Source organism: Phalaenopsis equestris, unplaced genomic scaffold (genome assembly GCF_001263595.1).
Source record: "Phalaenopsis equestris unplaced genomic scaffold, ASM126359v1 Scaffold214320, whole genome shotgun sequence".
Classification (NCBI taxonomy): domain Eukaryota; kingdom Viridiplantae; phylum Streptophyta; class Magnoliopsida; order Asparagales; family Orchidaceae; genus Phalaenopsis; species Phalaenopsis equestris.
The window spans coordinates 13,023-31,013 of NW_018233112.1; the positions used below are offsets into that span (position 1 = coordinate 13,023).

A 17,991-nucleotide genomic window follows, 5' to 3' on the forward strand; every position below is an offset into this window, starting at 1 on the left:
AACACCACAAAAGAAAGAAAAAGGGGGGTGGCGTCGTGCATGGGAGAAATCGTAGGAGAGTGTGGAAGGGGCTGGTGAAAGAGAGTCTCCAAGGGGTTCTTCAATCCAATTCAAGTCTTCTTTTATAATTTTTGGAAAGGTGTTTTGGTACCTCTTCAAAATGTGTCTACATTTAATAGAACTTCCAAGAGTTTTCTCCTTTCAAAAGCTAATTGAATGTATTTTTGTGTCCATTAACTATTTCCCACGTTTTCACCAAGGGTTGCTTCAAACACCTCTTCAAAAATTCATCCAAATTCATTGAATCATCAAGTAACTACTTCTGGAGCTTAAGCGCGAGGTACTTGGTGCATAGGTGCTGCCTTCTCAATTTTACTTGCACGTAAGCACCAGTTCTGAGCGCTTTGGCGCCACAGTTCTTTTGCACACCTTCTTCATTTTTGCTCCAAATTTGATCCTTTTTCACTCCTTTCATCATTTTTCATCCATTTGATTGTACCTAAAAGAAAAACACACAAATACCTTCCATTAAAGCACAATATCTCAAAAATAGATATAAAATGTGTACATAAAGACTATATATTTTAGGTGTATCAAATACTAAATATTTTTACATACTAGTTTCAACCTATGTTATTAAAAATCTTTTTAAAGATTCACTATCAATTTTGTAAATAAAAACTCTAGAAATCTTAAGTAAAACTCACTTCCATAAGTTATACTTTTTATATATAGTAAGAAAGGTTATTTGAGGATAATTAATATTTAAGTTTAGGAGAATTGATCCACCTTGAAATTACCTATTTTTTATGTGCATTTCATGCTCAATTTTTTAGGATATTATGCTTTAATGAAGGGTTTTTTTATAGTTTTGGTTGCAGGTGCAATAAAAGAGTTTAAGAGCAAAAAGGAACAAAAATACATCAAAAAGGAGCAAAATGGGCCAACTTGAAGAAAAGTATCAAACCAGACGAAATGGCACCTAGGTGCCCAAAGCAGAAATTAGCCGGTGCCTAGGCGCGACAGTTATTTTCTAGAAGATTCATTGAATGAGGCCGAATTTTGAAGAGATGTTTAAAGCAACCCATATTCATTTTTTAAGCTCTATATATATGGAATAATTTCAAGAGGCTATGGGGTTGAATTGATGTTTCTAGAGTGAAAGGCTAGATTCTTTTATCAATTTGGTCTAGTGATTGGAACGGAGGGTTGATTGGAACGAAGGGTCATTGGTAGGTCTTAAGGAGAGGGTACAGTGGGTAATCTAGAAGTGAGAGACCAGAATCAACCCAACACTACTATACATGTCAACACCAATTTTAGATTAGCCAATGTTCTTTGCACAATTCAAAAGAAAGTAAGGAAATAGGTATGCTCCTATTTGTCATAATATCACATTTAAGTTTCTAAATAAAGTTTGAAATCCTACATTGATTATGAATTATTGGCAAGGAGAAAGTCATTTTTTATATATTGTCTAAGTCATTGTCTAAGTCATTACATTTACTTCATTACATTTACTTTTACTTGCATATAGTAGAATTTAGTAAAATTAATTTTCATCTTTAGTTAGTTGTTGTAATCTTAAGTAAAGTATCTAAAAGTCAAAATTCATGTATTTTATTTTATTGTTTACTTGTTTTCGGCTTCCCTGTGGGATTGACACTGAGGATTTTAAACCAAATTCTATATTACTTGAAATGATACGTATACTTGCGTAATACCCCTAGTGAGAAAACTATTTCTTTAACTTTTATCAAATTACATTTGTTCTCACTAGCGGCTAAATATCATTTGGGACAAGTTTTAAACATATTAAGGAACATAAATATCTGAGTAATTGTGGGTCCGGTCATACTGCTCTTCAATCCTCAACCACTCTAGATGATCTTCACAGTGATTATCAGGCACTGGTGCATGATATTACACATCTACAAGGTAAAGTGACTGATATCGATGATAAGGTTGATCGTGTTCAAAAATATTTGAAACTCAAACATGATTATGATATTAGTTTCAATACATCTCTAATGAGTTTTTCTTAAGGAGATCATGATGTTCAGTTTCCATCAAATGCTCCATTCCCAGACTATCAACCACAGAACTATATGGATGAGGATGAGAAGACTGATGATGACACAGATGGAGATGATGGTGAGGAATAGTATTTATGTTATGAGTGTTGTGGGTTATGTTTCTTTAGGTGTATTTATTAACGTTGCTAGATTTTTTGAACTCTTAGATGTTGTAGTTGTTGTTGTGGATTTGTTTTGATTTGGGTTTAACACTGCTTATTGGCTTATACTGCTTTTTGTTTGTTTTTACTGCACTATTGATTGTTTTACTACACAACTGTTGTTATTTATGTTTGTTATGTTTAGAGAACTCCTGTACTTAGCAATATTTTTCTTATATACATATTAATTAAGATCTATTGTTGTTATATATCTATTTTTAATACCTGCATACTTTCGTGTAAAACCCTTTATAGAAAATCATTTTTTTCTTCCTACTTCTATATTTTCTATCCTAAATGTTTTAACTTGTTAAGAAAAATTTAAGTTTGGGAGAGGGAGAAAAACTTTTAAAAAAACCTAATTTTACTATATTCAAAGAAAATATCTTTTTCAAGTAATATAAGGTATGTGACGTTATTTTTAGAGAACTGTTATTTTTTTTATTCTATAAATGTTGTGGTAGACTTAAGTAATTTTTTGGTGATAAAGGTTAGATCTAAAAATTAAGATATTAAGTAAAAGAGAATACGGATATGATTTTACTATTTAAAGTAGAAAAGAGATTATCTTTTTGAAATACTGAAGTTCTTAGATCTGTACTTTAAAGAATTGAGACTATGAAAAATCTTTTTTGAAAACTAATACAAATGATCAAGGTAAAGAAATGTATTAAGTTTTTAACTTTAGGAGGCTATTGAAGTTCAAAATCGTTAAAGACTAATCCAGATATAGTAATCCTCTACGGTAGGGGTCTGTATACTTAAATGAATTTCATAAACCATGAGGTTCGCATAATCCCTCAAAGGTCTATTAACATTATGATCTCAATGATTGGATCCGGATCCTCATTAACTGGATGATCTGCCATTTCCACAACAAATTTTTTGAAGACTTCTTTGTTTTTTAATCCTCCTAACGGTTCCCTCTAGCTCTAAATCATAGGTTTCAAAGTCTGCAACTCCTGAACTATGCATTCAATTATAAAAATTTAACTTATATGATATATATATAAAATGATATCAGGCACTCAAAAATATTTTTGGTATTTTTTTTGTATTTTCTTTTAAAAATACACACAATAACTAAAATTACTAAGTACTACTACTATTTCCAAATCTAAGTCTTACATATTCAACTAAAATTATCCTTAAATTTTCTTATCAATGCTTCCCTCCTTCCTTCCATCCTTGACAACGACGTCAGAAAGCTTGACGGACCCAATAGCTACCAACACTTTAATGATAATTTAATTTAACTCACAATCTCCACCTAAGTGCCAGGGTTCTTACGTAAGTGCATGTATAACTTTTGTAATATAGTGCTCTATTTGAGTCTAGAATGTTGATCCCACAAGGAAAGTGGCAGAGGCTTCGTAGTAAAAACAACTTAAGGGTGAATTCTAGCCTACTACTTTCAAGACCTTATTTTGGATGATCGCTAAATATGATTTTTCTAACAGCTACTCCTAAGTATATTTATACTCCTAATTTAAACTTGCTTAGATCAATTAAGCAGGTGAAATTCAAGATTGATAAAGGTACTTCTCTCTTGTGATTTCCTAGGTAGATTGTATGTGTTACTACTAAAAATGTAATGTGGCAGTGAAAACAACAACATAAGACTCATTTATCCTTTTCGAAGTGCGTAAATGTGATTCAAACTTAGGTAATTATTTTCGACTGTCACCTGTGGAACTCATAATTCAAACTATATTGATACATATCTCCCTAAGTTGCATTGCCTCATGACTCATTTTTCATAGTCATTCACACAGTGTGAATTTTCTATGTTGTTTTGCCACTGCTCTTTCTAGTCCTAAGGAGTCACAATGAATTTTAATAAGTTATATTGCTAGTATAACATGTAAATTTAGTCTAAATATATACTCATCACACGAAAATAAAGATCAATTCAATAAGAAATATACTCACTACACATGATAAACTAGAAAGAAGAAATTAAGTTTATCCGAAGACATCAAATTATGACTTATAACATTTGATTTGAGAGGATTTCTAAATTTTTAAAAGTTTACTCCTTTGGGTTTGATCATTTGTAATATTCACTGGATGACTCTTTACAGTAGCAGGAATTGAAAATTTAAGAGGAATATACCTGATCATATTATTGATTTTTATGGTTTTTATCTTTTTTTTTTTGGTTGGTTATCATCTCTTTTGAATTTGATTTAAGTTTTTTTTTTCTTGTATTTATTTTGATGGTTTCTTTTTATGTCTCTACGGTTTCTCATTTTTTGTTTTTATTAGTTTTGTTTTCCTTTTATTTTACTTTCTGATGTTGATTGGTTTTGTTTTTTTTCTTATGATTGTTTTATCTCTTTTTGTTCTTTTCTATGTTGTTAGTTTTGTGTATTAGATTATTTTAAGGTTTATTTGATGTTCTATTTTCTTTTTTGGGTTGTTGCCCTTCTTTCTAATTTTTTATGGGGTGGGGTTTTTGGCTGGTTTGATGTGTCATTTCCTTATTTGGTGAGTTTTTATCTGCTTTATTTTTTTTTTGTGTTTTTTTATGTGTTTGTTTCCTTTTTCCAGTTATTATTTTATTTCATTTGCCTTGTTTTTTGGTTTTTATTTATGCATTGTTGGTTTTATTTTTTTCCATTGACTTATAAATTATGATGGTTTTATTTTTCTTCTTTTTGGTTTATTTTTGTCTTATTTCTTGTTATTATTTTATTTGGTAATATCTTATTCTTGATCATTTCATTTTGCAGAGAATAGTTTTAGCTTTGATGAATTCATATCATGTATTAAAATTCAAACTTTTTTTAAAAAAATTAAAATTTTTATTTTAATTTATTTAAAATACTTGAATGAAATTTTAATTTTTTTTATTACAAGAAAGTTAGAACCTTCTTTGTTTGTTATTGGTTATGTTATTCTTGGTGCTGCAAAATTCCTATTTTTTTATCCTTCTTTAGTTTTCCGGTGTTGTGTACTGACTCTTTCATTATTTGTTGATTATGTTAGTATGAGTTCAGTCATTAGTTTATTTTATGTTCCCTGTCTACTTTTCATTATTGAGTTCATTTTGGTTGGTCTTTCTACATATGTGATGTAAGGGTGCTTCTCTTGGAGTTGTTCTTTCTTCGGATTTTGTAGGATGGATAGATTCTCTCATCCTTAATGATTGGTTCGTTTTGTTGTTGCTTCTATGCTTCCACCTCATATTTTGTTTCGATTGGCTAAAGTTGTTGTTTAGAGACGTTGATGTTGGGTTGGCTCTTGTCTTTCTTTGATAGTTTTGGCCTTGGCTAGATATTTTCTTGGATCAGTTTCTTCATCGTGAAGCTGTGATTGAGGCTTGGTTTGCTTGTCCTGATTGAGCATCTTCAATGTTTAGGAACTTCTAATTTGTTAGTTCTTATTTAGGGGAGCTCTTGTTTGAGTTTCTCTCACTTTTTTTTTTTTTTTTTTGAGTGTTGGTTTATAGATTTCTGGTTTATGTTTGTTTTTTGTGTTGTAATTTTTATCTTTTTTTTTTTTTTTTTTTTTTTTTTGTTTGAGTCATCAACTTGTACTTTTTTTTATTATAAAGTTCGGTGTGACCCTCACATTTTCTCAAAAAGTTAAAATAAAAAATAAAAAAAAGCAAGCTAGTCATCAAACAACTAGCTCCCTCCTTTGGCAGGCCACTTAGTCTACAACAATCTATGTTTTATAATTTGTGTATACAAAATAAAGTTGAGGTATATTTTGTATACCTATTTTCATTTTTATAAATTCAAATATATACTTATTTCAAGCTTTATATTTTATTAACTATTCATATATTTCATTATTTTAAGCTCAAATTAAAATATTTAATTTTGTATAGCTTTATATTTTTATAATATTTGTTTCTTTATTTTAAAATTTAAATTTATTTTAATTTGAAAAATTCTCTTCATACCTATTAATTTCTTTTTTCTAACTGCTCTAGTAGACCAAATGCCCAATTACTGATAAGGACGATACAAAGAAAAATATATTTATTTTTTAAATATGCTTTTCATTAGCATATATAATTTGTGTCCCGTCTAACTTTTTAAGATATTGATTGGTTATAATTTCTCTTAAAATAGTTAATTTGTTTCCCCGTTATAAAAGACATGGATACGCCACTTTACATATATAAGACCTAAACTTTCACATTTGCATCTATAACATTTTGATATTATAAACCTATGCATCAAAAGGCACATTTCACCTCTAGAACGTTAATAATAATGGAATTTCTTATATGATGTAAAAAATTTGAGTGATATGCATATAAATATGAAAATTTTATATATTAGATGTGTAAATACATAAGAATTTTGTCATATATACGTAAATGCTCCTATATTTAAAAAATAAAAATACATTTTTTAATACTCCTAATCATCTCCCAGTTTATCAGCATGCATTCAATGTCCATTGCACAAGTGTAGATAGAGCCTACAAGGCTGAAATAACTTTCATTAATGGGCAAAAAATATAAAATGCATTCAGTATCATTCAATATTCTATTTTAATTTGAAAATTTATTCAGGACAAAAGCCGCAAAAGAATAGCAAAAATAACAATAAAAAAGAATCGATGTTAATGTATTTTTTCTGCTACGTTCTGATGTACTCCATGCGTATTGTTTATGGTACTAAGGATCCATAGAAGGCCAAAATAATTGCCCAAAATGATACAACGAGCGCGGTGCAGTTGCCAATGCCATTCTTCTGAGAATTACCTGTAGCAGCATATTCAAAAGCAAATATCAAACTTTAATAAAAAAGAAAATTTAGATCATGGATAAGACATAAAATGCAGTATAACTTTATGTTGTTATGGAATAAATCAGCTTATGGATAGCCCAATAAAATTGTATCTAATCAATGTAAAGTTTAAGAGATTTTTTATTTAAAATCCGGTATATTAAAAGTTGTATGACATAAACTCCACAATCATCAATGTAAATAAGATACAAATTATCTGATTATATACATACACGAACTACTTTAATAAATTAATTTTTCTTATATTTAAAATGACTTATTGTAAGCATTGGGACCTCATTTATGGTTAGCCAATGAGGTTACCCCTCCTTCACGTTCATAAAAATTTAAAGGAAAACATGCCATGGTCAAATATCTCTACATGTACAAGCAACTTAAGGAAGCATATTGTCACGGATTAACTTATCTCAAGTCACTCGTGTGACTTCAACGCTCATCCTTGGCACTAAATCAGTCTAACCCTCGCAACGCTTGAACTTGCAAGCACGAAACACTCTTAGAAAAATAATAGGGATAAGTATTGGATAGAGAAACACTTCACTAAGAAAAAAGTGATTACAACACTTGAATGCTTGCGAACCTTGGATGGTTCTTGAATAGATACAAAATGAGGGGAGGGACTCCTATTTATAGTCCTCTCCAAGACTACGAGAACTTTCTAGATTATATTAGAATTTACTAATTTCTATATAGTTCTACATTATTCTTTACATATAAATGATTCTATAACTTTCTAGAATATTCTAGAGTTCCCTTGAAGTGTGTTTCTTTTAGCATATTTCTGAAATTATGTAGAACCTTCTAGAATTCCTTAGAATATTCTTCTTCTTTCTAGTTTATTTCTAGATGCAGTGGAATCTTCTAGAGTCCCTTGAATTGCTCTCTTCATTCTAATAGTTTGATCCCTTGACATCTCCCTCTCCTTATCTATACAATGAAGCCATACTGGAAAGCACCTCTCTCCTGCTCCACTTCTTTTCTCTCTTGATGTACACCATGTAAAAAAACTTAATTCCAGATGAGTCAGAGCATCTAATTTTTATTCCATTTTTTTTTTTTCATTATTATTTAGCCCAATTAGAACAATCTTTATCTCCAAAATAACGGCAGCGAGATGCTTCATCCATTCTTATAATGAAATTAACTAGCTTGCAGTTGACTTCTCCTTGAGCATCTAAGAAAAGCCAAGTCATCACAAGGTCATCAAGAAGGAGAAGCATTTTAGTAAAGACAACACTATGTTATAATTGCAGAAGTATCTACAAAGTCGCACAACACAAACCTTAACGCAACATCTTTATCAATGCATTTCATAGAAGCATTCTCCAGCGCTGCATTTTTGAAATTTTTATCCTCACCCATGTAGCCCTTGAGAAATTTGCTACTTGCCTATCTTCAGACCATCTTTGATTCATAAGCAAATCTTGTTTAAATCTTCTTTGAACAAATTCCATGTATGATCGAATTATCTTCAAACCTTCTTCGAACATGAACAACTTTATTCATGTTCAAAAAAAGAGTTGGAAAATATTCAATGAAGGTTCGATCATGTGTTGAAGATGCTCAAAAAAGGTTTAATAAGGCATCAAATATAACTTGAAGATTGCTCAATCGAGCTATAAATAACTTAAAGTCTCATAAAAAATAGGCAAAGATGGTGGGTCAATCATTTTGAAGATTATCATCGTTCAAAGTTTATTCAAATTGTTTTATAATAATTTATTGATAATTTAAACATGAACAGGGTTGGATATAAGATAATAAGTTTCTAACAGTAAAGGGATTTATTGTTTAAAATGTGAAACCAATTTTTCATCAAGTTTGTAATATGCTTAAAAAAAAATGACTATAAAAAGACTACAAAAAAGACCATCATTTGCCACAAGTCGAAGATGCTCACTCTACAATATTTGGATCAAAATAAGGCTATGAAAAAGAGAGAGTCGTAAAACTCTTGTATTCAAAAGGTCACATAACAGTTTGAGAGGGGGCATTTCAATTCGAATGATTTTTTTAGCACATTTTCCCAAGAATTGAAACAGCGAGCATATTTTTCTAATTTTAAAAATTATGAAGCATATAAAATATAAAGTCAAAATTTCCTATCAAAATAACCAAAATGATGTAAAAAAGATTCAAACAACTTTAGGCAAAATAAAATTGCTGCCGTCAAAAAGAGAGCCTAACTTTTTAATATAGTTGATACTTTGTTACTTAATATATATTATGTTTAAATTGAAGGTAAAAAAGATATTGCAAATAGAAGATATAGCGAAGGGGATTTACAAACATATCATAGTATTTTTATGCATTTACATTAGCTAATACCTAAATCTTTATATTTTTTTTTAACGCCCTAGCATCTAAGTCACATCAAAATATAAGCACAACAAGGTATATCTAACTTTAGACAAGTTAATATTAGTCATAATTTTGATCTAATTTAAATATTAGAGTGTCATACAAGTAAATTTAAAAATTTAAATGTTATATAAACACATAAGAATTTTATGGAATTTATATAAATTCCCCTGTACCAAATCACTTGAATGAATATGTCCAATGAAACCTCAAACAGAAAAGTGCAATGATTAAGACTTAAATATAAGGAAATGGAACAAAATGAGGACATACCAAGCACAAGATATTTGTTCTTAATGCTCCACTCAAAGTCCCAATGTTTCTCTTCACTCTTGAGGGTCCAATATGACCAACCAAAAGTGGCACTACGGTAAACTTCCAATTGAGTGCTTCCAAATATTTGATACTCAATCCGAGAGGCATTTGTCACATTCCACTCATTCACCCACTCACCTGAACAGCATAAAAATCCAATTTTTCATTTTGAGAAGAAGTGTCCTCAAACTTGATGCAGAATTAGTAAACACAAAACTAAAGGCTTGTTTGGGATCTTTTTATTTTTTATTTTTTTTAATTTTTTATTTTTATTTTTATTTTTTTTTCTTTAACTTTAAAAGTACGTTTGTTTAGTATTTATTTTGCATGTTTTTTATTTTTGTTTTAAAAAAGAATTACTTGTTTTTAAAAATACTTAAAACATCTAAAATTTATTTTTTTAACTTTTTTTAAAAACACAACTATTTTTAAAAACAACTAAATATGTTATAACATATCAAACACGTTTTAGTCCAAGTAAAAACATAAAATAAAACAAGTCAAAAAATAAAAAATATAAAAATCAAAAGTGATCCAAAAGGGGGCGTTTGGGACCACTTTTGTTTCTTATTTTTTTATTTTATTTTTTATTTATATTTTGAGTTTCAATAAAATATGCTTAGCATATTTGATTAAGATATGATAGTCTTTAAAAGAACACAAAACATTAAAAAATTCCTTCGAGTATTTTCAAAAATAAGTTAGATTATTTTTAGAAGCAAAAAATAAAAGTATGTAAAAAAAAATATTAAACAAACATGTTTTTAAAATAAAATAAAAAAATTAAAAAAAAACAAAAACAAAAAAAAAAACATAAAATTGATCCCAAATAAAAATGACTAAACAAAATAATTAGGATTATGCTTAGCATATTTGATTAAGATATGATAGTCTTTAAAAGAACTCAAAACATTAAAAAATTCCTTTGAGTATTTTCAAAAATAAGTTAGATTATTTTTAGAAGCAAAAAATAAAAGTATGTAAAAACCAATATTGAACAAACATGTTTTTAAAATAAAAGAAAAAAATTTAAAAAAACAAAAACAAAAACAAAACATAAAATTGATCCCAAACAAACCCTTAGTTAATAAAAATGACTAAACAAAATAATTAGGATGTAGCTTGGTCTGCAATCTTAAATATTAAAAACAAGAAGTAAGCTCCATACCTACAAAAACAAGAGGTCCATTTGCGCTATTTAGCGCCTGCAACTGTGGCCTCCTGCTGTTGTAAATAAATTGCATATTTTGTAATGGATTTAGATCATTAAAATAAGCATCAAATAGGTTATAATAGTGTACATCTACCACAACATTTTTATCCCCAATGTTTGCTTCATATAGCTCCATGGGATCTGCATTGCCTATCCTTTGACAAACTACAACATAAGCAGTAGAAGAATAGTTCCGTACTTTTTGGTAACCACTTTTGTAATAAGATATCAAAATATCGATTGGAACTGCAGCTGCAGAAGGTTCATTCAATAGCTCAATACCCAAAAGAGCTGGATTATCTGCATACCTTTAAATTGAAGAAGTGAGTTCACATTAATCCTTTTCATAAAGTATTTTGTTATAAAATTATGTATAAAATTTAGGAAATATTATTTCTAGCTGAACAAAGCAAATACATGAACCATATGATTGAAGTAGTAATAGAAGCTGTATTACAGAATGTCGAATTCAAACAAAGATCTGAATTGTATGCTTAGGAATGTAATGATATTGTGAATTTGAAATAGAATTGAGTTCTTATGGGAAATCACAAGAATTTGAACAGAATTAATTAGATCGAGTATGAATTATATACTTGCAATGAAAATTAGTCAGCTCAGTTTCTTTTTCCTTTTAAAAAATGGAAACCTCAAAATAAAAATTTGTCTGTTTACATGGGGCTATTTTATTCTCATGATTTATAAAAATGTTAAATTAATCCCCAGGCTTTTTAAATTGGAGCTGAAATAGTCTTTTATGGGGAGTACTCCAGCCCATATTAAAAGTGTTTGGGGACTAATTTGTTTTTATTATAGACTCTCGGACTTAAATAACTCTTTGCAATTAATCAGGGGATTATTTCAACACTTTTTCTTATTTCTTGATATATAATGTCCACATAGACGAGAACATCGAATCGTGACATACAACATTTAATCTCATGTAAATGAACACAAAATGATATGAATAATCCCATTTCCAAGAAGAATACTTTGGAATATGCCAAGCCATAAAGCCATTGAAAGAAAGTGATAAAACCAGAGACAGACAGTGAAAGAACTAAAATATAATTGCTTTGGGGTTTAGTGGCCTTAAGGATTCATAGGATTCATCGCTTTTCTTCACAATCCTCAACATCGATAGTCTTATACAAATTATTTGGGTTGGTTTGATAAACCTCATCTTTTATTTATTCTTATTGAGTGTTACGCGAAGAAAAATATGTTCTACAAAAATCATTTTAAACACCTATTATTTCTGATATCAAGGGTCTATTCTCTTTTCTTTGTTACAGCTGTCTTTTCTACACTTTAATACCATATTCAATAAGATCCACCAAAACTAAAACAAAAAAAGACTGGCATATATACCAGTGTAATTAGCATCAAAATTTTCAAATATCTAGCAGGTCCAAGACATTATGCAGCCATGTAGTTGTATTTGTGCTTCTTATTATAGCGCAGACTACATAGGCAACAGGAAGTCCCAAACCAAATTAATAAACTACTAATCAAATAATGTCCTAGATATAAACAGGAACATAAATCTAAAATTTTTTTCACCATATGATATGGATTTTATCAATAAAATGTCATTTCTGATGGGCAAAAGCTTACTCTTTCCAGTTAGGTTAGGTACATCAGATAAACGATTTAGTAATACAAAAACAAATAATAATATGCTTGAGGCCGCGTGTTTTCTGAGCCAAAGGGGGGAACAAGGGTTAGTGCTAGGTTTTGAGAAGAAGCATCTGATTTTTGATAATTTTCTGTGGCAATTCTACTTTTAATTGAAGTTGTAAACTTTTAAACTCCTATGAGTAGTTCTTTTAAGTTAAAAGTTATATTAGAAATTATTTTAGTTTAGGTTTAAGTCATAACTTAAAATTTTATAAATTAAAAATTTATATTTCATAGATTGCTTAAAATGGAATAAAGTTTCATAGTTACTGGTGCGATCAAGTTGTCCTATTCTTGATTGCAGTTTGGTTAAGATACTCAATCTCTAATTTAGGAAACAATTTTGTTTGTCTTTTGTATGTAAATTTATATGATTTAGCTTTATAGTTAAGCAAGGCATTAGAAAATTTTTATATTGCAAAATGCATGTTTATGTCTTACCATCATAATTAAATGATCGAACACTTTTAAATTATCCAAGCAAATATTTAAAGTATTATAAGTATTTTAATATTTAAAAAAAAAAGTATATCATAAAAAGTAAAATAGTTAGTACTGTTGATATAACGCTCGAAAATTTCGAACAAGCTAGTGCCGTTTTTCAACTTATACATGGGTGGTATGTATGTAAATGTCACTTATTACAACTGAGATATACCTTGCAGATAAAAACTCAATGGCATCCAGACTCTGCAAGACGAACTCCGGTGACGACCAGTTTACAGAACCATCTCTGCTAGCACTATGCTCCATTCCATTTTGGGAACCAGGACCAGCATGGAGATCAATAATGCACCTGATGTTGTAGACCCTAGAAAACACGAAGCCAGTAGAGTAAATAGATGAAATAATGGAGGCGGAGCGTAAAATAGATAAGTGGGAAACTGAACCTACTGTGCCCATGAGAATGCTCTGTCGAGGGCTGCCAAGGTTCCACCAATAAATGGGGGTGGAGGATCAGGGTCCTCTACAATCCACCATCCAACAGGAATTCTGACAGTGTTTATGCCATGCTCAGATAGGAAAGAAAAATCTTCAGCAGTGACAAAATTGTCCCAGTGGTTCTGTGGATCAGATAAAGAACAAAGAACAATGAGGAGGTAATCCACCAGTATAAGAACACTGCCTTGAATGTATTAGCGTAGACATCGGAAATAGAAATTTAAAAGATACTACAAAAACCTCATTTAGTTTAATGAAGTTCTGGATTGCCACACAGACTCCCATGAAGGAGAATTAAAATATAGAGTAAGTCGTATCGTAACTTTCAAAAAGGTTAAACAGCTACATGGCATTGGACTAGCTACAAAAAGGTTAAACAGCAACATTACATTGGATTCTTTTGGTAGTGCACGCAACAACAAACTATTGCCACACTTGGTACTTGATGAATAGCTTTTGAACAGGACCACTAGGTACAGTAGTCTATCATCAAAGTTTTTCATTGATGTGTCATCTTTTTTTTTTAGTCCAAAAGCAAATAGGAAAAAAAAAAGATTTTACTTTGAACGATTACTAGAGAAAAAGACCAAAAAGGTCCACCAGTTATTTGCAGAAAAACATTAAGGTCTGAGTCTATAAAAGTGTCAAAATAGTCCACAAACTCTCTAACTTGGGGCTAAACAGTCCTACCATCCAAACTAACATAAATTGATATTTAAGGTATTAAAAATGGGAGTATTTTTAGAGTATATATTTTCTTATTAACTTTAGTAAATCTAATTTATTAATAACCTTAGTTAACCAAAGTAAGGTACTGCTTGAACCAGACGCTCGCACTTGCCTATCCAAGCTGTGTTTACTTCGTTTACGCTCGCGTCACTGAGAAAGCTCCGTTGCTGACAAAAGCATTCACCTAGCCACTAAGGTTGAACCCTGATACTCGTGCTCACCTCATAGAGCTTGCAAGAATGGTTTGCTAGATCTATTTGCATGGTACGACAAGGGCAAATAAAAATAATAATAATAACCCAAAAATAGCCTTTCACCCTTTGCAAGCATTTTCCACTCTTGCCATTAATTTTGACCCCAATTTCAATAGAGGAACTATTTTAGCCATAATTTCAAAAGTTTGAGAACTAATTTGACACTTTTATAAGCTATGGAATTAAAATGATCCTCTTCAAATAGTCAAGGGAGCATTTTGGTCCATTTTATCATTATTAGTATATGCTTATGCCCCCTCACCATGCATAGGATTATGATGTGAAAACTGTAAAACCCTAAGTTTCCAATATTATACTACTTCAAATTTTAGAAATCAACAAAGCCAAGTGTGCCAAGTGATACAGAAATTTAACAAACATCCAAGAGAAAGCAAATATTATTAATTATTTCAAAATCTGAAATTACAACAAAACAAAACGAAAATATGTAATTGCAACAAAATAACAATACACACTAGAACTAGGTAGGATCTGGGGTGGAGTTGGTGTCGGCTAGGGTTTTGGATCTCCGGGAATGTGGTAAGGGAGTTGGCTAGCAAGCTGGAAGATGGCATCAACGATGGGGAAGACGGTGGCTGCAACAGGGAAAGTGGCGAAAATAAGAATAGCGCGGTGGGAGGTGTTGTTCAGGTTAGTGTTAGCAAGAAAAACGGGGAAAAAGATGTTGAAACATGTGGAAAATCTTGCGGGAAAGGGGTTCGAAGGAAAAACATCATCTGAAGCCCAAAATACCGTCGAAGCACCACTTGAAACCCTAAGATACAACCTATGGAGAAAAAAGAGACGTTGACTACTGTCCCGAAACAAATCACAGCAAAAACTAAACCTTAAACACCAATAAATCAAAATATAATCCTAGAAAACTAGGGTGGGCCCCACTCCAATTGGGTGGCAATCATTAAGCCTAGAGTGCTAATTGACCCTTAATTTCCCATGGATTGAACCGATGTAATTGTCCCAGACACCCCATTTCAATTTTTCAAAGTTGGGGGACCTCATTCGTCCAAGCTTCTGTCTTCTCGTATGGAGTCAGGTCGGTCTAATTGAAGATAACAAAAATAATCTCCCAGGATATGAAGGTTTTCTACTGCGTCTCTAGAAGCACCTGGATCTACTGTTGAATGTATTGTCCCACAAAACACCTGAGAAGGCTTCTTAATTGCGAGTAGTCATCTCCATCTACCCAACCATATATTGTAGAACTGAACTTAAACTTCGTGTCAAGCACACTCCATAGTCCTCCAAAAGTAGCTCAAGGTTGACTCATTCCTCTCTGAAATCAAGATGGGTAGAACTTCCCCTAACGGTGGCAGCCTTGTTGGTAAGCTATCGGTCAGGATATCCTAAAATTCTTTCCATAGTTGTTATGTGTATGATATCAGCTCTTCTGTCTCACTGCCCTCTAACATGACCAAAATTGATCCCATTGGCACATCTCCCGTGGCAAGAGCACCAATGATTTCAGACTCCTTAGAAGGTAGAACTTTGTTTTTCACCTTGATCAATGAGTAAGTGCTCTTGCAACCATCATGATGAGTCTTGTAATGAAACTGCCACAATCTCCCAAATAGGATATGACAAAAGACTATGGGTACAACATTACATCACACATGATCCTCAGTAGAAAACTCTATGAAGCATCGTTGTCAGTGCTAACCATGTTCGCCTTCTTCAACAAAGTCAAGGAATATGGATGAGAATATCTTTGAATCGTGAGGGCTCAACACATTCACCATCTGTGTAGACATCACATTCTCACAACTATCTCAATCCATGATAAAGTCACATACATTTCCATTAACAGTACAATGGGTATAAGAGATGTTGAGGCAAAGCCTCTGCTACTCTCTCATGGACTTAGTCTAAAGTACCCCTCGAACAACAAGCATCTCACCCTCATTAGCTGGAAGCTGGTACTCCTACACCTCGTCACCGTCTTATATGTCTATAGTACTGCTATCCACTTTCTCTACGACTCCTTGCTCAGTGGAAGAAACAACACTGATAGTAGGTCAACTGGATGCAGTGTGTCTGTATCTATAACATTCTGTGTGGGTTGTAATGCTCTGCTTGGGCTTCTTCCCACTATAATTAGCTCCATCATCTTTCTGGATATTTTTCACACCTTCCTCAGTTGTACTACTAGCTACTACTCGGGGTGTTTGTTGAACGACAAAGGAGTTTTGGTCTGCTTCTATTGTTTCTTCACATTTAGGACCAATGTCTGAATATCACTCAATAACTAAAAAGATTGCAATTGAATGACATAGTTGTCGGTTGATTTCAGACCTCACAAAAAACTGGCTATGGTGTTCTCCTGGGCTCCCTCAACTCATATTTCAGCATGAGCTACTCAAACTCTTCTATGAACTCCTTTGCTGAGAACTCCTGCCAGAAGTGATGTAGCCTCAAGAACATGTTCTAACGGTAGTGTGCAGGTAGATACTTCCTCTGCATCTACTTCTTCATCTTCTCCCAAGTAGTGATCATGTTCCTATCTTCTCTCTATCTCACTCTCTTCGGATACTCCCACCACAAACAGACACTCTTCTTTATCTTTATAGTAGCAAACTTTACTCTCCTAATAGTTGCACCACCTTATACTTGAAAAATCCTCTCAACGGTCTGTAACCACCTAATTAAGTCATTTGGATTCATTCTCCCCTTAAAATCCGGTAAGTTTACCCTTACCCCCATATATCTATGTCCTCCAAAAGTCAATCCATCCCCCCGGCCTCTTCTGATACTAAATCTCAAAGCATCGCGGCCTATCCTACACGGGAACCATCCCTATAGAAGGGATTCAAAATTTTCTCCCCCTCTACTCTTCAAATCTCACTATCACGATCGATAGTGATCTCTTCATAATTCTCTTCCTCAATTTCAGCAAGTGTTTGCTGAAGTAGGCAGCCTTTCCGCTGCATCTCTTCTATGTTAAGTTCTCAATCGGCTCCCGACACTTATCTTCTCAGCGGCATGACTAGGATTTAGGTTTGGGAGGCGAAAAAAAGTGTACGAGGCTAGTTTACGGTGTAGAGAAAAAATGTAGGGATGCTATTTTTGAAATCAACAGGGTCAATTAGGGTTAGGTCAAGATTTGACTATGGTTTGATGGCCATCGAATAGAACTAGGATTTGCTAGCTCAGATACCAAATGATACCAAAATTTAACAAACATACAACTGAAAATAAATATTATTACTAGCTTCAAAATCTGAAATTACAACATAATAACAGAAAAATCTGAAATTGCATCAAAACAACAACACACACTCGAACTAGGGTGGGATCTAGGATGGAGATGACGCCGGTCAGAGGTTTGGACCTCCAAGAAGGTGATAAGGGATTCGGTTCGCAAGCTAGAAGGTAGCGGTAGCATGGAAAACAGGGAAAGGGATGTGGGAACGTTGGAAAAGGTTGGAGGAAAGGTGTAGGAAGGATAAATCCCACCTGGAGGCCAAGATACAG

General features: G+C 32.0%; 1 protein-coding gene across 1 annotated transcript; it reads right to left on the reverse strand.

The window, feature by feature from the left end:
- Positions 1 to 6,629: 6,629 nt before the first annotated feature.
- On the reverse strand, positions 6,630 to 13,804 carry LOC110037036 (probable glucan 1,3-beta-glucosidase A). Its single transcript, XM_020741598.1, has 6 exons — positions 13,760 to 13,804; positions 13,472 to 13,641; positions 13,236 to 13,388; positions 10,853 to 11,205; positions 9,643 to 9,822; positions 6,630 to 6,962 (listed from the first exon to the last, which is right to left on the reverse strand). The coding sequence occupies exons 1-6, from the start codon at positions 13,802 to 13,804 to the stop codon at positions 6,868 to 6,870; spliced, it is 996 nt and encodes a 331-aa protein (XP_020597257.1). The 3' UTR covers positions 6,630 to 6,867.
- Positions 13,805 to 17,991: the final 4,187 nt, after the last annotated feature.